The sequence below is a fragment of the Hemiscyllium ocellatum genome, chromosome 11, assembly GCF_020745735.1.
Source record: "Hemiscyllium ocellatum isolate sHemOce1 chromosome 11, sHemOce1.pat.X.cur, whole genome shotgun sequence".
Taxonomy (NCBI): domain Eukaryota; kingdom Metazoa; phylum Chordata; class Chondrichthyes; order Orectolobiformes; family Hemiscylliidae; genus Hemiscyllium; species Hemiscyllium ocellatum.
In genome coordinates this window covers 41,408,832-41,427,705 of record NC_083411.1, presented here as the reverse complement: position 1 = coordinate 41,427,705, position 18,874 = coordinate 41,408,832, and the positions used below count along the sequence as shown (strand labels likewise).

Sequence of the window (18,874 nt, the reverse complement as noted above, 5' to 3'; positions counted from 1 at the left end):
CTGCCTGACCTGCTGTGCTTTTCCAGTACCACACACTCATTGGTCTCGCTGTGAGAAACCTTTGATAAAACTTGGTGTAATGCACACTTACCCAAAAGAATGTAAGCTGCAGCTCAAAACGTTTCCTTCATCAGTGACACCTACATTTTTCTACAATTACGTGCCAGAATGCTTTAGACATAGGCAGGAAAGCAGCAAGAAGGAAACAGAATACTGGCTTTTTTTTGTAACCACTTGCCATTTGGGTAATTATATTTGCACTGTATTGAGATGGTTTAAGCTAACATTTGCATTCTATGAGTTAACTAATGCATCAGATTGTGGAAACGAAGCTCTTAATGTGGTCATAATGAAGTTCATATTTTGATAAATTACATGAACAATCTTCAATAATGGACAAGAGTTTGGGATGTTAAGGAAAACCCAACATGGAGTGTAATTAATCCACCGGAAGCGGTGCTATGTTTCCAATATAAACTGATTAAATCAGTACATGGGGTTTTGGTTGTACTGGAATCTGTTTGTTGTTAAGTAAGTGACAGTACTCTTTGATCGTGTGATTGACTGAGCAGCTAGGAAAACTGAGAGGAGTAAAATTGATCCAAAGATTTAGTGCTATCTCTATAGCAACATTCCGGAGACAGGCCAAAGGGTTCATAATGCAAGAAATATTTGACAGCTCTTAGCTACAAAACAGGAATAAATGATTTAACAAAAATTGAGAGATATGTTTAGATTAAATGCAAGGATAAGAAATGTCTTCTTTTTTTAAGAATGAGATGAGGAATTTGAAATTCTGATGTCCCCTGGTATTAGATGTCATATTGCTGACAATTTCTGCTTGTTTTAACAAATCTTCATTTCCTTAAAAAAAACTGGTAAAATGTTTCTGCCTCCATGGCTCAAGCAAAAATTGTAAGTTGAGCTGGAGCTGAAACGTATTGGCCATGATTCACGACCGGAGCATCATTGTGTACTTTCAAAGAAAATTGATGGCAGCAGATTTAATAAATTCCTAGAGTCACTGTAAAATGCACAAGGATGTTAGGGGGGGGGGAGAAAAAGGCTTTAATTCTTTGCCATTTGATCAAGATTCTTTAATTCTATTTTAAAGCAGTGGAATTATTGGATAATGTAGTCTGTACTGACAATGATCCAGGCCGACGTGAGCAGGCCCAGTTCATTCCAGGCTAATGCAGGCCAGTTTGACATTAAAAAAATAAGCCAATGTTTCCAAATCTTTTCCACTATGATCCCTTATTGAGGCTTAAAATCCAGTGACCATTTAGCAAGTGGAGGAGGAGAACATAACAGTAGAGCAGGGAAAAAGTGGGCCAACCACCGAAGTAACTCTGTATCCCACTTGGGAGCCTTATCCCCACTTTGTGCAGTCCTTCCATAGACTGTGGATCTCAACGTTTCAGGGATGAGAGTAACCCTGCTCACATATTCACAGAGCAATAACTTTGATAGTGCTGAAAATAAATTTAGATCAGGCATTATTCATTTATCAATTTCTGAACTGTGACAGAAGGTAATTAGAATTAAAAGCATATGTTAAGTAATTAACCCACTGGGCTCTCAGAAAGAGGTTTTCTCAACTGGTGATTTTTTATTTGTAAGAACAGTTGTCACCGGTCATTTGGATTGGATCAATGGCAATACTGCAGGAATATTGAGAGTGAGAGGAAGTTGGAGATGGATTAGATGGCAAGAGAGCATTTTTTTTTATTTGCAAGTAGGAGCCCCAGCGCACTTCAGAATCATGAAATATCGCAGCATAATAACAAACTGGAGGACAGCATAGCGAGGCTTGAGGGCTTGGTTTCCAATCCATGGAGTCTCATTAATTATCATCCGAGTCAGAGTACTTGATTGGGAGCGGTATATTGTACTCAGAAATGGACTACAAACATTTCTCATTCAATGGACAATGTCAAACCCGGATATTATTTTTATCCTGATGCTGAAATTGAAATATAGATTGATGTGACTGCCTGTTCAAGCACTCCAGAAGTGATAATCACATTGTATTTTTCAAAACAGTCCTGTCCAATGCTGTTCATCATGCCTTTTTCCAGGGAAACCATGTGTGCGTGTGATCATGCTGTGTCTCAGACACACACTGTCATTATGGAAACAATATTACATGAACGGATGAAGAGACAGAGTGACTAAAACTAAATGCAATAACTTCCCACCTGTATCCTTTTTCAAATTTGTGTCTGAGATGCCAACTACCAGCCTGGTTGCCCATATACTATCCTGGCTCAGTGCCCTAAAAGTTTTCCAATAATATGTTGTTCAGAACTTCAGCCACCATGCCCTACTCACTCTGGTTTCGGTCATGTCCTGCACAGTCCGAGACCCTCATTGCCTTAGTCCCACTACATCATGTTGCAAGTCTTACCCCCCCAAACAGTCCTGGTGTTCAGGACTGGAGGAAGATGCGAGACTTGTATTAGAAGTAAATACCACTACTCATCATGCAAACTGGACGCCTTCTATAAGTGGAGTAATCTTGACAAGTTCAAATAGACCCAGGCATTAAATGGCACCTTATAATCTCCAACTGAAGGATTAATGATATTCAACAATAAAGTAGCCCAGGGCTTATGAAGAAATAAAATGGCAATGTGATAAGTTTTTAAAAGTTAAATGTGAGGAGATCAGGTAAAAATGGGAATCAAAACAAGATCAAACGGGGTTTAAGATCATTGCCCTTCTAAGTGATTCTAGGTATGTTTCAGAAGCCAAATCTAAGGGGTTAGGCAAAGATTTTGATTCCCGAGTAGCACAACTCCTTCTGGATGACTTATCAGAAGATATAAATCTGGTATTGTGTACGGTTGAATGAAATTCCATGAAGTGTCATTTGGAATAATTCATTTTAGAGACCTCTGATTTTTTTTGCCATAGCTATGCTGAACAGTGAAAATAAATCTGTTTGATAACCTGATTATTACCCAAGATATTGGATCTCTACAAGTGAAAATGAAGAAAGGCTTCATTTGTGTGATAGGCTGGAAGCAGAAGTGATTTATCATGGCGGTCATGTGTGACAAATACATGGAATTGGAGTCAATGTGTGCGTGTGATCATGCTGTGTCTCAGACACACACTGTCATTATGGAAACAATATTACATGAATGGATGAAGAGACAGAGTGACTAAAACTAAATGCAATAACTTCCCACCTGTATCCTTTTTCAAATTTGTGTCCGAGATGCCAACTACCAGCCTGGTTGCCCATATACTATACTGGCTCAGTGCCCTAAAAGTTTTCCAATAATATGTTGTTCAGAACTTCAGCCACCATGCCCTACTCACTCTGATTTCTGTCATGTCCTGCACAGTCCGAGACCCTCATTGCCTTAGTCCCACTATATCATGTTACAGCGAAGCTTCAATGAATTATTTATCAGCTGACAGATGTTGAATCCACTTCAGATATATTCTTGGATGCTCTCCACTAATGAGCCTGAGGGTTTTACGTCCTGCTTTTGACTGTGATGCCCAACAATTAGATAAAAGCACAATATTGTTGTGTTACAATCAGACCCATTGTAATCCAATTAAATTCAATCCATCCAGTCCATCAGTTAGCAGCCTCTCTCTTAACCTTGTGTAGCTTTAATACAAAATCTGTAAATCTAAATCACTCTCAAAACCCTTCCCAAGGTCTTAAAATGTGACAGCTATAATTTCATAAAGATAAATAAATTTATGTAGAGCACTGAATTCTCTACGGAGACCCGAGAGTCTTCGTCGACTGGATAGTAAATACAGCCAACCGATGGACTGAAAGTGAACATCTTAGGATCATAGAGTCATAGAGTCCTACAGCACAAAGACAGGCCCTTCAGCCCAAACTGGTCCATTCTGACCAAAATGTCCATCCACACTAACCCCATTTCCTGACACTTGGCCAGATCCTTCTAAACCTTTCCTATCCATGTATTTGTCCAAATGCCTTTTAAAGTGTTGTTAATGTAACCACTTCCATTGGCAGCTCATTCCAGATGTGTACCATCCTCTGTTTAAAAAGGTTACCCCTTGGGTTCCCTTTTATTCTTTCCCCTCTCACCTTAAACCATTGCACATTAGTCCTTGATTCCCCAACCCTGGCAAAAAGACTGGAGTGTATTCACCCTATGATCTTATGATCTTATGCCCTTCTATAAAATTCCCACTCAGTCTCCTACGGTCCAAAGAAATAAGCCCTAGCTTGTCCAATCCCTCACCTTTAATTCAGACCTTTGATTCCTGGCAACATCCTTGCAAATTTCTTCTGTACTCTTTCCAGTTTAATAACATCCTTCCTATAGCAAGGTGACCAAAACCGAACACAATATTCAAAGTGCAGCCTCATTAACATCCTGTACAACTGTATCATAACCTCCCAACTTCTATACTCAATGTCCTGACCGATGAAGGCCAGTGTGCCAAACGCCTTCTTCACTGCCCTGTCCTGTGACTCTACTTTCAGAGAACCATGCACCTGAACTCGAAGGTCCCTCTGTTCCACGACACTCCCTAAGGCCCTACCATTCACCATGAAACTTTTACCTTGATTTGACATTCCTAAATTCAACACCTCACACTTATCTATATTAAACATCAATTTCTATTTCTCGGCCCACTTCCTCATCTGATCAAGTTCCTGCTGCAATTTCTGATAACCTTCCTTACTGTTTACAACACCACCTGTTTTAGTGTCATCTGCAAACTTACTAATCATGCCTTACACATTCTTGTACAAATCATTGATATACATAACAAACAACAGTGGGCCCAGCACCGACCCCTGAGGTGCATCACTTGTATGATACATCACAGAATATTCAAGACACCATAGCTCAGTGGTTAGCATTGCTGCCTCGAATCAGCAGGGATCTGGGTTCGATTCTAATCTTGGACTAGTGTCTATGTGGAGCTTAGATGTTCTTTCAATGTCTGTGAGAGTTTCCTTCAGGTGCTCTGGTTTCCTCCCACAGTTTAAAGATGTGCAGGTTAGGTGGACTGGCTATGGTAAATCGCCCATAGTGTTCAGGGGTGTGTGGGCTAGGTCAGTTGGCCATGGGAAATGCAGGATTACAGGGATGGGATAGGGGCGTTGGTCTGATGGGGATGCTGTTTGGAGGGGTGGTGTGGATTTGATGGGCCAAATGGCCTCCTTCTAAACTGTCAGGATTCTATGACCGAAGAAATAATGAGGATACTGTGTTAGAGTTAGGGAACATTTCTTTGAGCAAGGCTTTCAGGCCAATCCCCAATTGGTAAGGAGGTCAGAAAATGAAAAGCTCATGAAGCCAAGGGCAAGTGTGAAGATGGATCTAAAATATTTCAATAGCTTGGAGTACAATGGGTAATGGCTGACTTTGTGGCTGGTCGGCTATTTCCAGTGGGGTTCAAAAAGTTAAACATGAGGTAAATTGCTCCTTACAGTATATGTTAAAGATTTGGAGTTAAATAGGAGATATGACTGAATAGGTTTGCAGGAAATAGGTAATGGTTGTGTGGGTGATAGCAAGGTGGAATGCTGCAGACTGCAGGAAGAATTGAATGAACTGGTCAAGTGGACAGGAATGGGACAGGATCCAAATTTCAGAGAATTAAGGTAATGTACTGGGGAACAAGAACAAGGTAAGGGAACAGACAACAAACAGAATTTGGAGATGTGCAAAGGAACAGGGGATTGTGAAGTTCTTGTTCACCAATCTCAGAAGGTGAATGAATAGTGGAGGGTTGAACAAATTTGGGAGTGGGATAAACTATGGAATAGAGGTGCAATAGGGAGTAATGTGCCAACATGGAACGTAGAAGATAAAACAAGTCAGCCTGGAAAGCAAAGTGCACATAGTCATGTTAAGGCACATAACATGTCAAGGCTGGATGTCACAGATTAGAATGAAAGTCTTGCGAGTAAGGCAGACGAGTTGCGGGTGTTGATTAACACATGGGAATGTGATACCGTCGCTCTCACAGAGACATGGTTAAGGGAGTGGCAAGACAGCCAGCTCAATATTCCAGGGTATAAAATCATTAGCTGAGACAGGAGTGGTATAAATGACGAAGTAGTGTCACATTATTGTTCAAGAAATCAATTACCGGACACAGAAAAGGACAAACTTGGAAAGGATGTAAAGGTTTTGAATTGAGGGGGGAGTCCAATTTAAATTTGGGCAGCACGGTGGCTCAGTGGTTAGCAGTGCTGCCTCACAGCGCTAGGGACCCGGGTTCGATTCCAGCCTTGGGTGACTGTCTGTGTGGACTTTGCACATTCTTCCTCTGTCTGCGTGGGTTTCCTCTGGGTGCTCTGATTTCCTCCCACAGTCCAAAGACGTGCAGGTCAGGTGAATTGACTATGCTCAATTGCCCAAAGTGTTAGGTGCATTCCCAGAGGGAAATGGGTCTGCGTGGGTTACTCTTTGGAGTGTTGGTGTGGACTTGTTGGGCCAAAGGGCCTGTTCCCACACTATAGGGAATCTAATCTAATTTAATAAAATGACAGTGAGCAGCTACTTGTAGGAAAATTTGCAGAGTAGTTAAAGTCGTTCAGGTGGGAAACAGTGAAAGTGGAGGGCCAACAAGTTCCCATTAAGTTTCAAATCATAGATCACAGAACTGCTTCAGTGTGGAAACAGGCCATTCAGTCCATCAACTCCATACCAACCCTCCAAAGAGCATTCCACCAGACCCAAACCCATCCTTATAACCCTACATTTCCTATGGCTAATCTACCAAGCCTGTACATCCCCGGATACTATGGAAAATTTAGCATGGTCAATTCACCTACCCTGCACATCTTTGGACTGTAGGAGCACCTGGAGGAAACCAGATACAGGAAGAATGTGCAACACTCCACACAGACAGACAGTCGCCTGGGACTGGAATTGAACCCACAGCTCTGGTGCTGTGAGGTAGCAGTGCTAACCACTGAGCCACATTGAATAATGGGACAAAAAAATTCCAGAAAATCCTGAATATTAGAGGAATGTAGAGGATTGATAAGGGGGGGGGGGGGAAGTAAAGGGAAGCTTGTGGTAAATACCCAGAGGAAGTGCATGGGGTTACTTAAAAAATTAAGTAGGATTCCAAACAGAAACCGTGAAAAGACACAGGTGAGCAAAATAAAGGAGAATCAAAAGGAAATTTGTAAGAATATTAGAGATAAAGAGGATAACTAGGGAACAAGTAGGGTCAATTAGGGACAAAAGTAGACTGTGTGTGGACCTGAACACACAGCTGAGATCACTTTGCATCTTCAGAGTTGATCTGAAGATGAGACAAAATATTACCTGCTTCTCTGTCCAAAGTTACTGCCAGACCTGCTGAGTTTCTCCAGCATTTTTTTGTGTTTGTTTCAGATTTCCAGCATTTTCTGTTTTTTTTACTTTTATTCAGTAGAGAAGCTGGAGCTGTTCCCCCAAGAGCAGAGTTGTTTGAGAGGAGGATATGATTGTGATGTACAAAATAGTTAGGGGCAGAGATGAATGGGAATATTCTTTCCTCTTGGTGGTGGGCTTATTAACCAAGGGGTACAGAATTAAGGCAAAGTTCAGAAGGTTTGGGGGTGAATTCAAGGAAAGATGTTTTCACCTTGAAGAACCCATGTACAACACTTTTCAGGTGAGAGTATTACCTTTGAGAAAGATGAATTTATGGGAATACAATGAGTCATTTAAAATAATTGCTTAAAGAAACATTTCAGGAAATAATTTTCTGGATGAAAGTAAAATCTTTTCCTTATTCCCATTCTTATCTTTGTTCCATTTGTTCCTCTAGACAGCAAGCTGCTTGAAATGTTGCAGCCTCCAATTCAGAAAAAAACTCTAGCTGTGTAACTGTAAAATTGTCTTATTCAGTTTTTATGTTACCATTAGTAATTTGTAGATTTTGATTCACACAACTTTTGGCACAATGCTTTTTTGGAATATTTTATATTCAAAAATAATTCTCACCATTGGATGAAAATAAACAAATCCTCTCTGAATCAAACTTTTATTAACTTTTTAACCAGTGATTTACACTATCAAATCTATAATATTCACAACAAAGACCAACCCATCCAACAGGAAATCTGGGTTAGCCTCATTGTCAGGACACAGGAAACCTGGTGCAGGCTGGTTGTCCACACACAGGAAACCAGGCGAGTGTTCTGAGAACCAGAGAAATGCCAGCATGTGACTACAATCCAGAGCCCACTAGAACCTGAATGCACAATCCCACCCCCCTCAGTCAGTATCCATCATCTTGCATTGTATATGTCTCCCAAATGTGTACGGATTCCCACATCACCATCTTTCACTCCAATCGCACTCTCACTTGATCTGCGAGATACACAATTCCATCCTCTCATCCTCACCCTGTTTTGTCGGAGAGGCGCATACCCCCAACTTTTCACTCCCCAGTCTACCATTTAGAGACACCAGAGGTCCATTTTCTCACAAACTCACCATGTCTGTGTCAGACACTGGCCCAAAACTTGTAACGTAGATGTCTGTTTTAACTTCAGTCACGCTCTCTGTGAGGGAAAAGAAAGGAGGAACATTTTGAAAGTAAAAGTGACTGGAGCATACTGAAAAACATTAAAAACATCAGTCTTGATGAGTCATTTAAACTTCCAACACAGTCCAGGGCAGAAAAACAGAAATAAGATGAACGGGTTTTGTCTGACAGCAGAACATCCAACTGAAAGTACAGGGTGGATTGAACAATTCATCAATAGATCCCTGTTATTATGCACAGTGTCCTCTAGAGTCATAGAGATGTGCAGCATGCAAACGGATCAACCCGTCCATGCCGACCAGATATCCCAACCCAATCTAGTCCCACCTGCTAGCACCCAGCCCATATCCCTCCAAACCCTTCCTATTCATATGCCCATCCAAATGCCTCTCAAATTTTGCTATTGTACCAGCCTCCACCACTTCCTCTGGCAGCTCATTCCATACACGTTCCACCCTGTATGTGAAAAAGTTGCCCCTTAGGTCTCTTTTATATCTTTCCCCTCTCACCCTAAACCTATGCCCTTTAGTTCTGGACTCCCCGACCCCAGGGAAAAGACTCTCTCTATTTATCCTATCCATGCCCCTCAATTTTGTAAACCCCTATAAGGTCACCCCCCAGCCTCCCACACTCCAGAACAAACAGCCCCAGCTTTTTCAACCTCTCCCTATAACTCAAATCCACCAACCCTGGCAATATCCTTGTAAATCATTTCTTAATCCTTTCAAGTTTCACTGCATCTTTCTGATAGGAAGCAGACCAGAGTTGCACACAATATTCCAACAGTGGCCTAACCAATGTCCTGTACAGCCACAACATGACCTCCCAACTCCTGTACTCAATACTCTGACCAATAAAGCATACCAAATGCCTTCTTCATTACCCTTTTTACCTGTGACTCAACTTTCAAGGAGCTATGAACCTGCACTCCAAGGTCTCTTTGTTCAGCAACTCTCCGTAGAACCTTATCAATAAGTGTATAAGTCCTGCTAAGATTTGCTTTCCCAAAATGCAGCACCTCGCATTTATCTGAATTAAACTCCATCTGCCACTTCTCAGCCCATTGGCCCATCTGGTCAAGATTCTGTTGTAATCTGAGGTAACCTTCTTCACTGTCCACTACACCTCCAATTTTGGTGTCATCAGCAAACTTACTAACTATACCTCTTACGCTCACACCCAAATCATTTACGTAAAGGACAAAAAGTAAAGGACCCAGCATCGATCCTTGTGGCACTTCACTGGTCACAGACCTCCAATCTGAAAAACAACCCTCCACTACCACCCTCTGTCTTCTACCTTGGAGCCAATTCTGTATCCAAATGGCTAGTTCTCCTTGCATTCCATGAGATCTAACCTTGCTAACCAGTCTACCATGGGGAGCCTTGTCAAATACCTTACTGAAGTCTATATAGATCACATCTACCATTCTGCCCTCAGTAATCCTTTTTGTTACTTCTTCAAAAAGCTCAATCAAGTTTGTGAGATATGATTTCCCATGCACAAAGCCATGCTAGTATCCCTAATCAGTCCTTGTCTTTCCAAATACATGTATATCCTGGCCCTCAGGATTCCCTTCAACAACTTGCCCACTACTGACGTCAGGCTCACCAGTCTATAGTTCCCTGGCTTGTTCTTACCACCTTTCTTAAAACAGTGACTACACGTTAGCCAACCTCCAATCTTCCAGCAATTCACCTGTGACTTTCGATGATACAAATATCTCAGCAAGAGGTGGGTACATAGATTTTTGAAATATTCTAAGAATTGAGGTCTTTAATGACCTGGAATGAAAGAGGTGTTGAGAACAGGAGCAGATCAGTCATGATCTTACAGAATGGACAATCTTGAGGGTTGAATAGTTTATCCGAACTCCTCTATCTTAACGCCCTAAGAAATCTTTGTGGAAAAACAAAGATTTTTATAAGTTCAACATCACTGGTAAGGTTAATTTATTTGTCATCCATAATTGCCCCTGAGAATGTAGTTCATACCCACAATGCTATTTGAAAGGGAGTTCTGGGATTTTGACCCAGTGACATTGAAGAAATGGTAATATGTTTTCACATCAGGATGGTGAGTGTTTTGCATGTGATGGTATTCCAATGTATCTGCTGCTCTTGTCCCTCTAAGTGGTAGCAACATGCAAGATTGGAAGGTGCTGTCTAAGTAGTCTTGATGAACTGCTGCAGTGCACTTTGTAGATAGTAGATACTGCTGAGCGTCAGTGGTGGAGGGAGTGGATGTTGAACATCGTGGATGATAAATCAAATGGCCTTAGATGGTGTGAAACCTCGTCAATATGATTTGAGTTGTAATCATCCAGGCAAGTGCATCCCATCAAGGAAGATTGACAGGGGGGACAGGTCATGAGGATGGTGCTGAGCTGGAAGGTTGGAACTGGGATAATGTGGGGGGGGGGGGGGGGGGGGGGTAGGAGAAATGAGAAAACTGGTGAAGTCCACATTGATGCCATGCCAACCTTCCAGCTCAGCACTGTCCTCATAAGCCTATCTGCCAATCGTCTTTCCCACCTATCCGCTCCACCCTCCTCTCTGACTGTCACCTTTACCCCCTACCCTCGTCCACTTATTGCACTCTCAGATACCTTCTCCCCAGTCCCACGCCCCTCTCATTTATCTCTCCACCCCAGAGGTTCTCAACCTCACTTCTGATGAAGGACTTTTGCCCAAAAGGTCAATTTTCCTGCCCCTTGGATGCTGCTGTGCTTTTCCAGCACCACTCTAATCTCCAGCATCTGCAGTACCTACTTCTGCATCATATTTATATGGCTGGCCCAGTTGAGTTTTAGGTTAAAAGTAACCGCAGGACGTTGATAGTGGGAGATTTATTTCATCGTGTGGTTTTATACCCAAAACAACACATTTGTGTGACATAAACTGATTGAAGAGAAGGCAAGGTCAAGAGCTATCTTCAGGCATGGGTTTCTTTCTAACACTGTTGATTACATATTAAATCTGAGTAATCAATTCTAGTTGTGCTGTTATAATATTAAACAACAACTCCGTAAACTAACATCTAATGCTAGTTTGTCTACTCCATTCACATCACTGCATATTTCTGCCTGTCTCAATCTCTCACATGGGTGAAGCCAATCAACTATTTCAATCAATAACTTCTTTCAATCTTACCCGTACTGTTCTATTTATACCCACTGTGGTGCAGCTCTGCGATATAAGATTATTCTAGCTTCCGTAAGTCCTTATACAACATCGCTTCCGCAATCTTTTTTATATCCTTCATAAAACTGTCACATTCTCAGATAAGTTGCTGAGATTTTTTTAAAAATTGCATTTACTTTGATTTTGTCTTTACTTTTTATGTCTTACTCCACCCCGAATCTAGGACTTGATCTGTGTTGTAGGTGGGTCAGTCTGACAGACAAGGTATAAAAAAGTTTGAAAGTAAAGTTGCCAAGCTTTATCTTTCTCTCTTTCTTGCCATTAGATTGGCAGAGCTGGCTAAAGTTGCTGAACTTAATGTAACTGCAGGAATGTATGGGTACGTTGGGCTGTTTCTTCTTTCTGGTCATTAGAATCTGCTTCAGATGATGGGGTTTACCTAAAGTTAAGAACCTCTTCCACTACAATGTTGCTTTGATGTTCAAGAATCTCCTCCGAGAGTTGAATATCTAAGTTGGTTTGTGAATGGTTCAGTTTGTTGGCAAGTGGAGTTAAGGAGAATCCAAAGGGTTTTTAGAAATACATTAAGGACAAAAGGGTAACTAGGGAGAAAATAGGGCCCCTCAAAGATCAGCAAGGCGGCCTTTGGGTGGAGCCACAGGAGATGAGGCAGATACTAAACAAATATTTTGCATCAGTATTTACTGTGGAAAAGGTTATGCAAGATATAGAATGTGGGGAAATCGATGGTGACATCTTGAAAAATGCCCATATTACAGAGGAGGAAGTTCAGGATGACTTGAAATGCATAAGAGTGGTTAAATCCCCAGGACCTGATGAGGTGCACCCTAGAACTCCGTGCGAAGCTAGAGAAGTGACTGCTGGGCCTTTTGTGGAGATATTTGTATCATCGATAGTCATGTTTGAGGTGCCAGAAGACTGGAGGTTGGCTAACATGGTGCCACTGTTTGAGAAAGGTGGTAAGGACAAGCCAGGGAACTATAGACCAGTGAGCCTGACGTCGATGGTGGCCAAGTTGTTGGAGGGAATCCTGAGGAACAGGATGTACGTGTATTTGGAAAGGCGAGGATTAATTAGGGATAATCAGCATGGCTTTGTGCGTGGAAAATCATACCTCACAAACTTGATTGAGCTTTCTAAAAAAGCAACAAAAAAGATTAATGAGGGCAGAACGATAGATGTGATCTATATGGACTTCAGTAAGGTGTTCGACAAGGTTCCCCATGGGAGACTGGTTAGCAAGGTTAGATCTCATGGAATGCAGGGAGAACTAGCCATTTGGATACAGAACTGGCTCAAATGTAGAAGACAGAGGGTGGTGGTGGAGGATTGTTTTTCAGAATGGAGGCCTGTGACCAGTGGAGTGCCATAAGGATCGGTGCTGGGTCCACTACTTTTCGTCATTTATATAAATGATTGGATGCGAGCATAAGAGGTATAGTTAGCAAGTTTGCTGAAGACACCAAAATTGGAGGTGTAGTGGGCAGCAAAGAAGGTTACCTCAGATTATAATAGGATCTTGACCAGATGGGCCAATAGGCTGAGAAGTGGCAGATGGAGTTTAATTTAGATAAATGTAAGGTGTTGCATTTTGGGAAAGCAAATCATAGCAGCTCTTATACACTTAGTGGTAAGGTCCTACAGAGAGTTGCTGAACAAAAATACCTTGGAGTACAGGTTCATAGCTCCTTGAAAGTGGAGTCATAGGTAGATAGGATAGTGAAGGTGGTGTTTGGTATGCTTTCCTTTATTGGTCAGAGTACTGAGTATGGGAGTTGGGAGGTCATGTTGTGGCTGTACAGGACATTGGTTAGGCCACTGTTTGGAATATTGCGTGCAGTTCTGGTCTCCTTCCTATCAGAAAGATGTTGTGAAACTTGAAACGGTTAAGAAATGATTTACAAGAATGTTGCCAGGATTGTAGGATTTGAGCTATATGGAGAGGTTGAATGGGCTATGGCTGTTTTCCCTGGAGCATCCTAGTCTGAGGGGTGACCTTATAGAGGTATATAACATCATGAGGAGCATGGATAGGATAAATAGACAAAATCTTTTCCCGGGGGTGGGGAAATCCAGAACTAGAAGGTATAGGTTTAGGTTGAAAAGGGAAAGAAATAAAAGAGACCTACGGGGCAACTTTTTCACTCAGAGGGTGGTACATGTATGGAATGAGCTGGCAGAGGAAGTGGTGGAAGCTGGTACAATTGCAACAATTAAGAAGCATTTGGATGGGTGTGTGAATAGGAAGGGTTTGGAGGGTGCTGGCAGATGGGACCAGATTGGGTTGGGATATCTGGTCGGCATGGACGGGTTGGACCGAAGGGTCTGTTTCCATGCTGTACATCTCTATGACTCTACGTTGCTTGGGTGTGCTTTTTAGATTGTAAAACATCTTCAAATTGTTACCTCTTTTCCTACAATGAATAGGTTGTTCATGTAAAGCTGGTCAATTTTGTCGTTACTGATGTGGGATTTTTAGAACCAATCCTGCAATGAGATGTGGCACACCTGTAGCATGAGATTTCCCAGATATTTACACATGTGGGAAATCATTCGCATGTGAGGTTTGTAAGAGCTTGATTGATCTCTGACGTAGTATCAACATACAGAGGCATCTAGAGTATAGGCCCACAGTTCCCAGCAAGTGGCAACACAAGTGTCTAAGGTAGTCAGGAAGGCATATGGCTTGTTGCCTTCAATACTTGCAGCATAGGATATGAGAATTGGCAAGTCATTTTGAAGCTATCTAGATATTTAGTTGGCCCCATTTGGAATATTGTGTCCAGTTCCTGTCGCCAGGTTACAGGAAGGGTATGGAGGCATTTCAGAGGTTACAGGAAGAGTTTAACAAGACGTTGCCTGGTTTAGAGGATAATAGTTATGAGGAGAAATTGATTTGTTTATACTGGAATGGTGAAGGATGGGGTGGGGAGGTGGTAACCTGATAGAAGTTCATAAAATTATGAGAGGCATGAACCATCAGGAGTCATGATTTGGAGATGCAGGTGTTGGACTGGGGTGTACAAAGTTAAAAATCACACAACACCAGGTTATTGTCCAACAGGTTTAATTGGAAGCACACTAGCTTTCGGAGCTAGTGATCACCTGATGAAGGAGTGTCGCTCCAAAAGCTAGTGTGTTTCCAATTAAACCTGTTGGACTATAGCCTGGTGTTGTGTGATTTTTAACTCTGAACCAGGGTAGAAATGTCAATTTCTTGGGGACATATGTTTGAGGTGAAAGGGGTAAATGTAAAGGAGATCTAAGAGGCAAACCACAGAGGGTTGTAAGTGCCTGTAATTCCTGATGAAGGGCTTATGCCCGAAACGTAGAATTTCCTGTTCCTGGGATGCTGCCTGACCTGCTGCGCTTTTCCACCAAGGAATAGAGGGATACACATCACGTAGGCATGTAAGTTTAGAAAGGGCATCATGTATTGATGCAATCTTGGTAGGTCAAAAGGTCGGTTCCTATGCTGTACTGTACTTTGTTCTTTAATCCATAGAGCCAGCTTTACATAATATCCCTGAATAGCTTTGTTTAACATTAATTTATCCACACTGAAAATTTACAAATGATTTAACATCAAATGCCTTTTACAAAATTGAGGTCCAAACACTTTAGGTGTGTTTCTTAATGATACACTGAAAGGTCTGGCTCCAGTTTTTAAAGACATGCTTGGTGCTAGACTGCCTGACCAGTGAAAAATAGGCAAGAGGAGATAACCTTTGTATTCAATTCCCCCCTGCCCTTTGTTGCAACGGGGTGAGGGATGGGAAATGTGAAGAATGGGGTCACGGGACCAAGTAAATTCTGACCAAGAGCATCATGCCTGCTTTCTTATGGCATGCTGTTCTGTGCTGGCAGCCCACTCACTCACAGCAGGATGCCAATTAGGGTTACTGAGTGAATTATTGAATTATTGGCACCTTTCACACCGTCTGTCAATGTTGGCAATGTCACACAGAGCCCCTGCTGTGCCTGCTTCCCAGCAGTGTGGGCAAGGCTGTTTCGTAGCAGTCAGAGGGTGGAGGTGGGGGTGGCGGGGGATGGACAGGGCTGGACATTGGAGAGCTGCGTAGGGGTGGGGTTTAGTAAGGGAGCGTTCCGTCGAGTGGGCAGTAGGATCTTGGTGATGTTTGCCTTGTCTGGGGAGGTTGGAAGCTCTGCGGATCACAGGCAATCAGCAGGATCTGTGTAAACTCCCTTATCCTGCTTGTTCTGTTGAGGGGCAAAAATAAAATTACAGTCTGAACCCAAACGATTCGGTTGAAAATATTCAGCCACTACGAAAAACTAGCAAAATGTAACAACATTTGCAAACAGAGCAATAGAATATTGAGGATTGTAAGAGAATTCACTACAGCTTCTGGATGCATCTCTTTGTAAGGACAGTTATTTGTAACAATTGGAACAGCTCAGTGACTGGATGTCACACAGGGGGCCTCGATTCAATGTTGTCTACTCCCTCAATATACAGAAGATCCAGGGAGACCAGAGCAGCTTCGTCGCTGGCCAATTTTTCCCCAGCTCATGTACAATACAACGCAGTCATAACTTTACTCAAGCATCATTGAAAGATTTATGACCAGATTCGAACAATAAGCAAACACAATAAACTTCCTCAAACAGCAGAGATAAGTTTAGTCCTGATTACTGAGCTTAGTTGGTAAACAACAACATTTACATATTCTCTTCATGTCGTAAAACATTGAAAGTTGCTTCGTAGTGGTGTAATCCCAGGAAAAATTAACATGAAACTACAATAGGGGAACAATGACTGAACATCCCGTCTTCTGTAGGTCACCCATACTTCCTTCTTCCCTGCCTTCCCAGAAATGGTCAATTTCTACTCCAACTCAGCTACATGATGCTTGCTGATCACCCTTCTCTCCCTTCTATAAATCAGAAAGCCATCAGGACACCAAGAAGCAGTTTTACATGGCAAATGGCAGCAAGTCAATGACTTTTAGAATTAATTTTCAAAACATTTGGTAATCAATACTGGTTTCAGCAAAGCATGATGCTCGTTATGACAGTTGTCTTAAACTAACCTCTGCTATTAATGACTGGTTATTCAGAGAAACTCGACAGCTAAATTACAGTTTGCAGTTAATCTCAATTGGTAATATACCAAGTGTGGCCTTGATTTTATTTTCGGGTAAACTGCCATAAGACAGTGAGATAACAGAGGGAACGTGGAAGGAGGGCAAATTTATTATCCTTCACGTCTTTAGCTGTTAGTACCTGAAGGAGAGGGTTTGATGAGGGAAGGGAAGGCTATTTTATTGTAAGTAGCATTGAGAATCTTATATCTCCAAATGATCGCCTTCCTGTGAGATCTTTGTCACTTATTTGACAAGTCCAATGTTAATTTTAAGTGGAAACCTTTTCTCTTACATGTTTCATCTGACCTAGGGAGGACACTAACAGCTAGAAAGAAAACGAACATCTGAGAAAATCCCAGTTCTTAGATAAAAATCTGTGAAAAAAAAATCATGGTGCAAATAAATAAAAAGTTCAGGGTTTTGATGATTTGCTCCAGTTTCACATTTCTGCACATTAAATGGCATTTCATCCCTCCACAACTCTACCCCCACCCCCCAAGCCCACCACCACCACCACCACTGCCTCACTGTATTTGGTTCTTCTTTCAATGACTTGTATTATTATTCTATATCACAACAAGATTTGAAGGCAACACAATGCAGGCATGTTACATTTCACTGTCTACATTACACATGCATTTTCATTTATCTGTGGTATCACTGTGATTGGAGTGGATAAATTAATTTTCCAGATATTCCCTTTTGCAAGTTTTAAATGCTTAGCTGCAGGTGACTTGCATATTTTATGGGAATGTCCTGCAACTCTTAGACCCAACGAGGGATTTCCTTTGTTCCATATTTAATGAGACAGCCAGAATCACTGAGGTTGAACGCTTCAGGTGGGACTGCAGCTGAAGCAGAGCTGACACACTGATATTGTGAGATGAACCTGTTTGCATACCTCTGGAGAAGCTAGCACCTGAACCCAAGCCTCCTGACCTAAATGTAGGGATATTGTGTCACAAGGTCCCTTAGCTGAGATAAACGTTAGTTAATAAATCCCAGCCCATTAAGATCTCCCCACTGCATTCAACTATGTCTGAGCTCCTGCTACCGTTTCTCCTGGTTATTCCTACCGACATTTGTCACTCCATTCCTTGCCACATTAAAACCTCATCAGCCACCTACCTGTACACTCCAACTTATCAATGTCCTTTCAAAGTTCCACGCTATCCTCCTCACAGTTTACTATTCTTCCAAACTTTGTGTTGTTTGTAAACTATGAAACTGTCCTCTGCACACAGAGAACGAGATCACTAAAATAGATCAGGAAACACCAGGTTCAAAAACTGACTGTCCAGACCTAAAAACATCCATTAACCATCACTCTGTCATTTTGTTTTCTCCCTCAACCAACTTTGTACCCATGTTGCTACTCTCCCCTTTTATTCCATGACTTATCAGTTTTCTTTGAAGTTTGTTGTGTGGGACTGTCTCAAACACCTTCTGAAAGTCCACGTCCACTCTGTAACAGCCTTGTCCTCATTAATCTTCTCCATTTTCACTTGATCACACTCCCGTCAGATATTTAGGAATGATTTTCCTTTAACAAATTAATGCCGAACCTTCCAAAGCAACACATGTTTCCACTATTAATCCTCTCCAGAATGACTGTTTCTGGAATGTTAACCATCATTGAAGTTAAGCTGATTTATCTCCAATTGCTGGGCTTTTTTTTTATAATTTTGTTTTTTTCAGAAGGGCGTAATTTTTGTGATTCCCCAGTTCTCCAGCGCCACCCCGAATCTATGGAAGTCTGAAAGCTTATTGCCAGTGCCTCTCCAATTGCTAACAAAATCTGCCTTGTAGGTAAAGGGAAATTACAAGTACTCATCTAATATCACAGTTACACTCCTTGGTTTTAAATACAAATTTCTTTATCGTTCCCTATTATCCCTACTTGTCTTTGCAGCTCTTTTACTATTGACTTATAGATTAGACTGGATTCCCTCCTGTGTCGAAATGGGCTCTTGGGACCAACCAGTCCATACTGACCCTCTGAAGAGTAACCCGTCCAGACCCATTTCCCTCTGACTAATGCATCTAACACTATGGGCAATTTAGCATGGCCAATTCACCCGATCTGCACAT

At 41.8% G+C, this 18,874-nt stretch overlaps 1 protein-coding gene across 1 annotated transcript in view; it reads right to left on the bottom strand.

Annotated features, from left to right (window-relative positions):
- The window catches only part of LOC132820311 (gamma-aminobutyric acid receptor subunit alpha-3-like), a 274,881-nt gene that overhangs the window by 245,258 nt on the left and 10,749 nt on the right, over positions 1-18,874 (bottom strand). Inside the window, exon 3 of the mRNA XM_060832336.1 lies at positions 8,460-8,527. Coding sequence (XP_060688319.1) covers positions 8,460-8,527 — 68 coding nt within the window. The remainder of the gene's footprint in view (positions 1-8,459; positions 8,528-18,874) is intronic.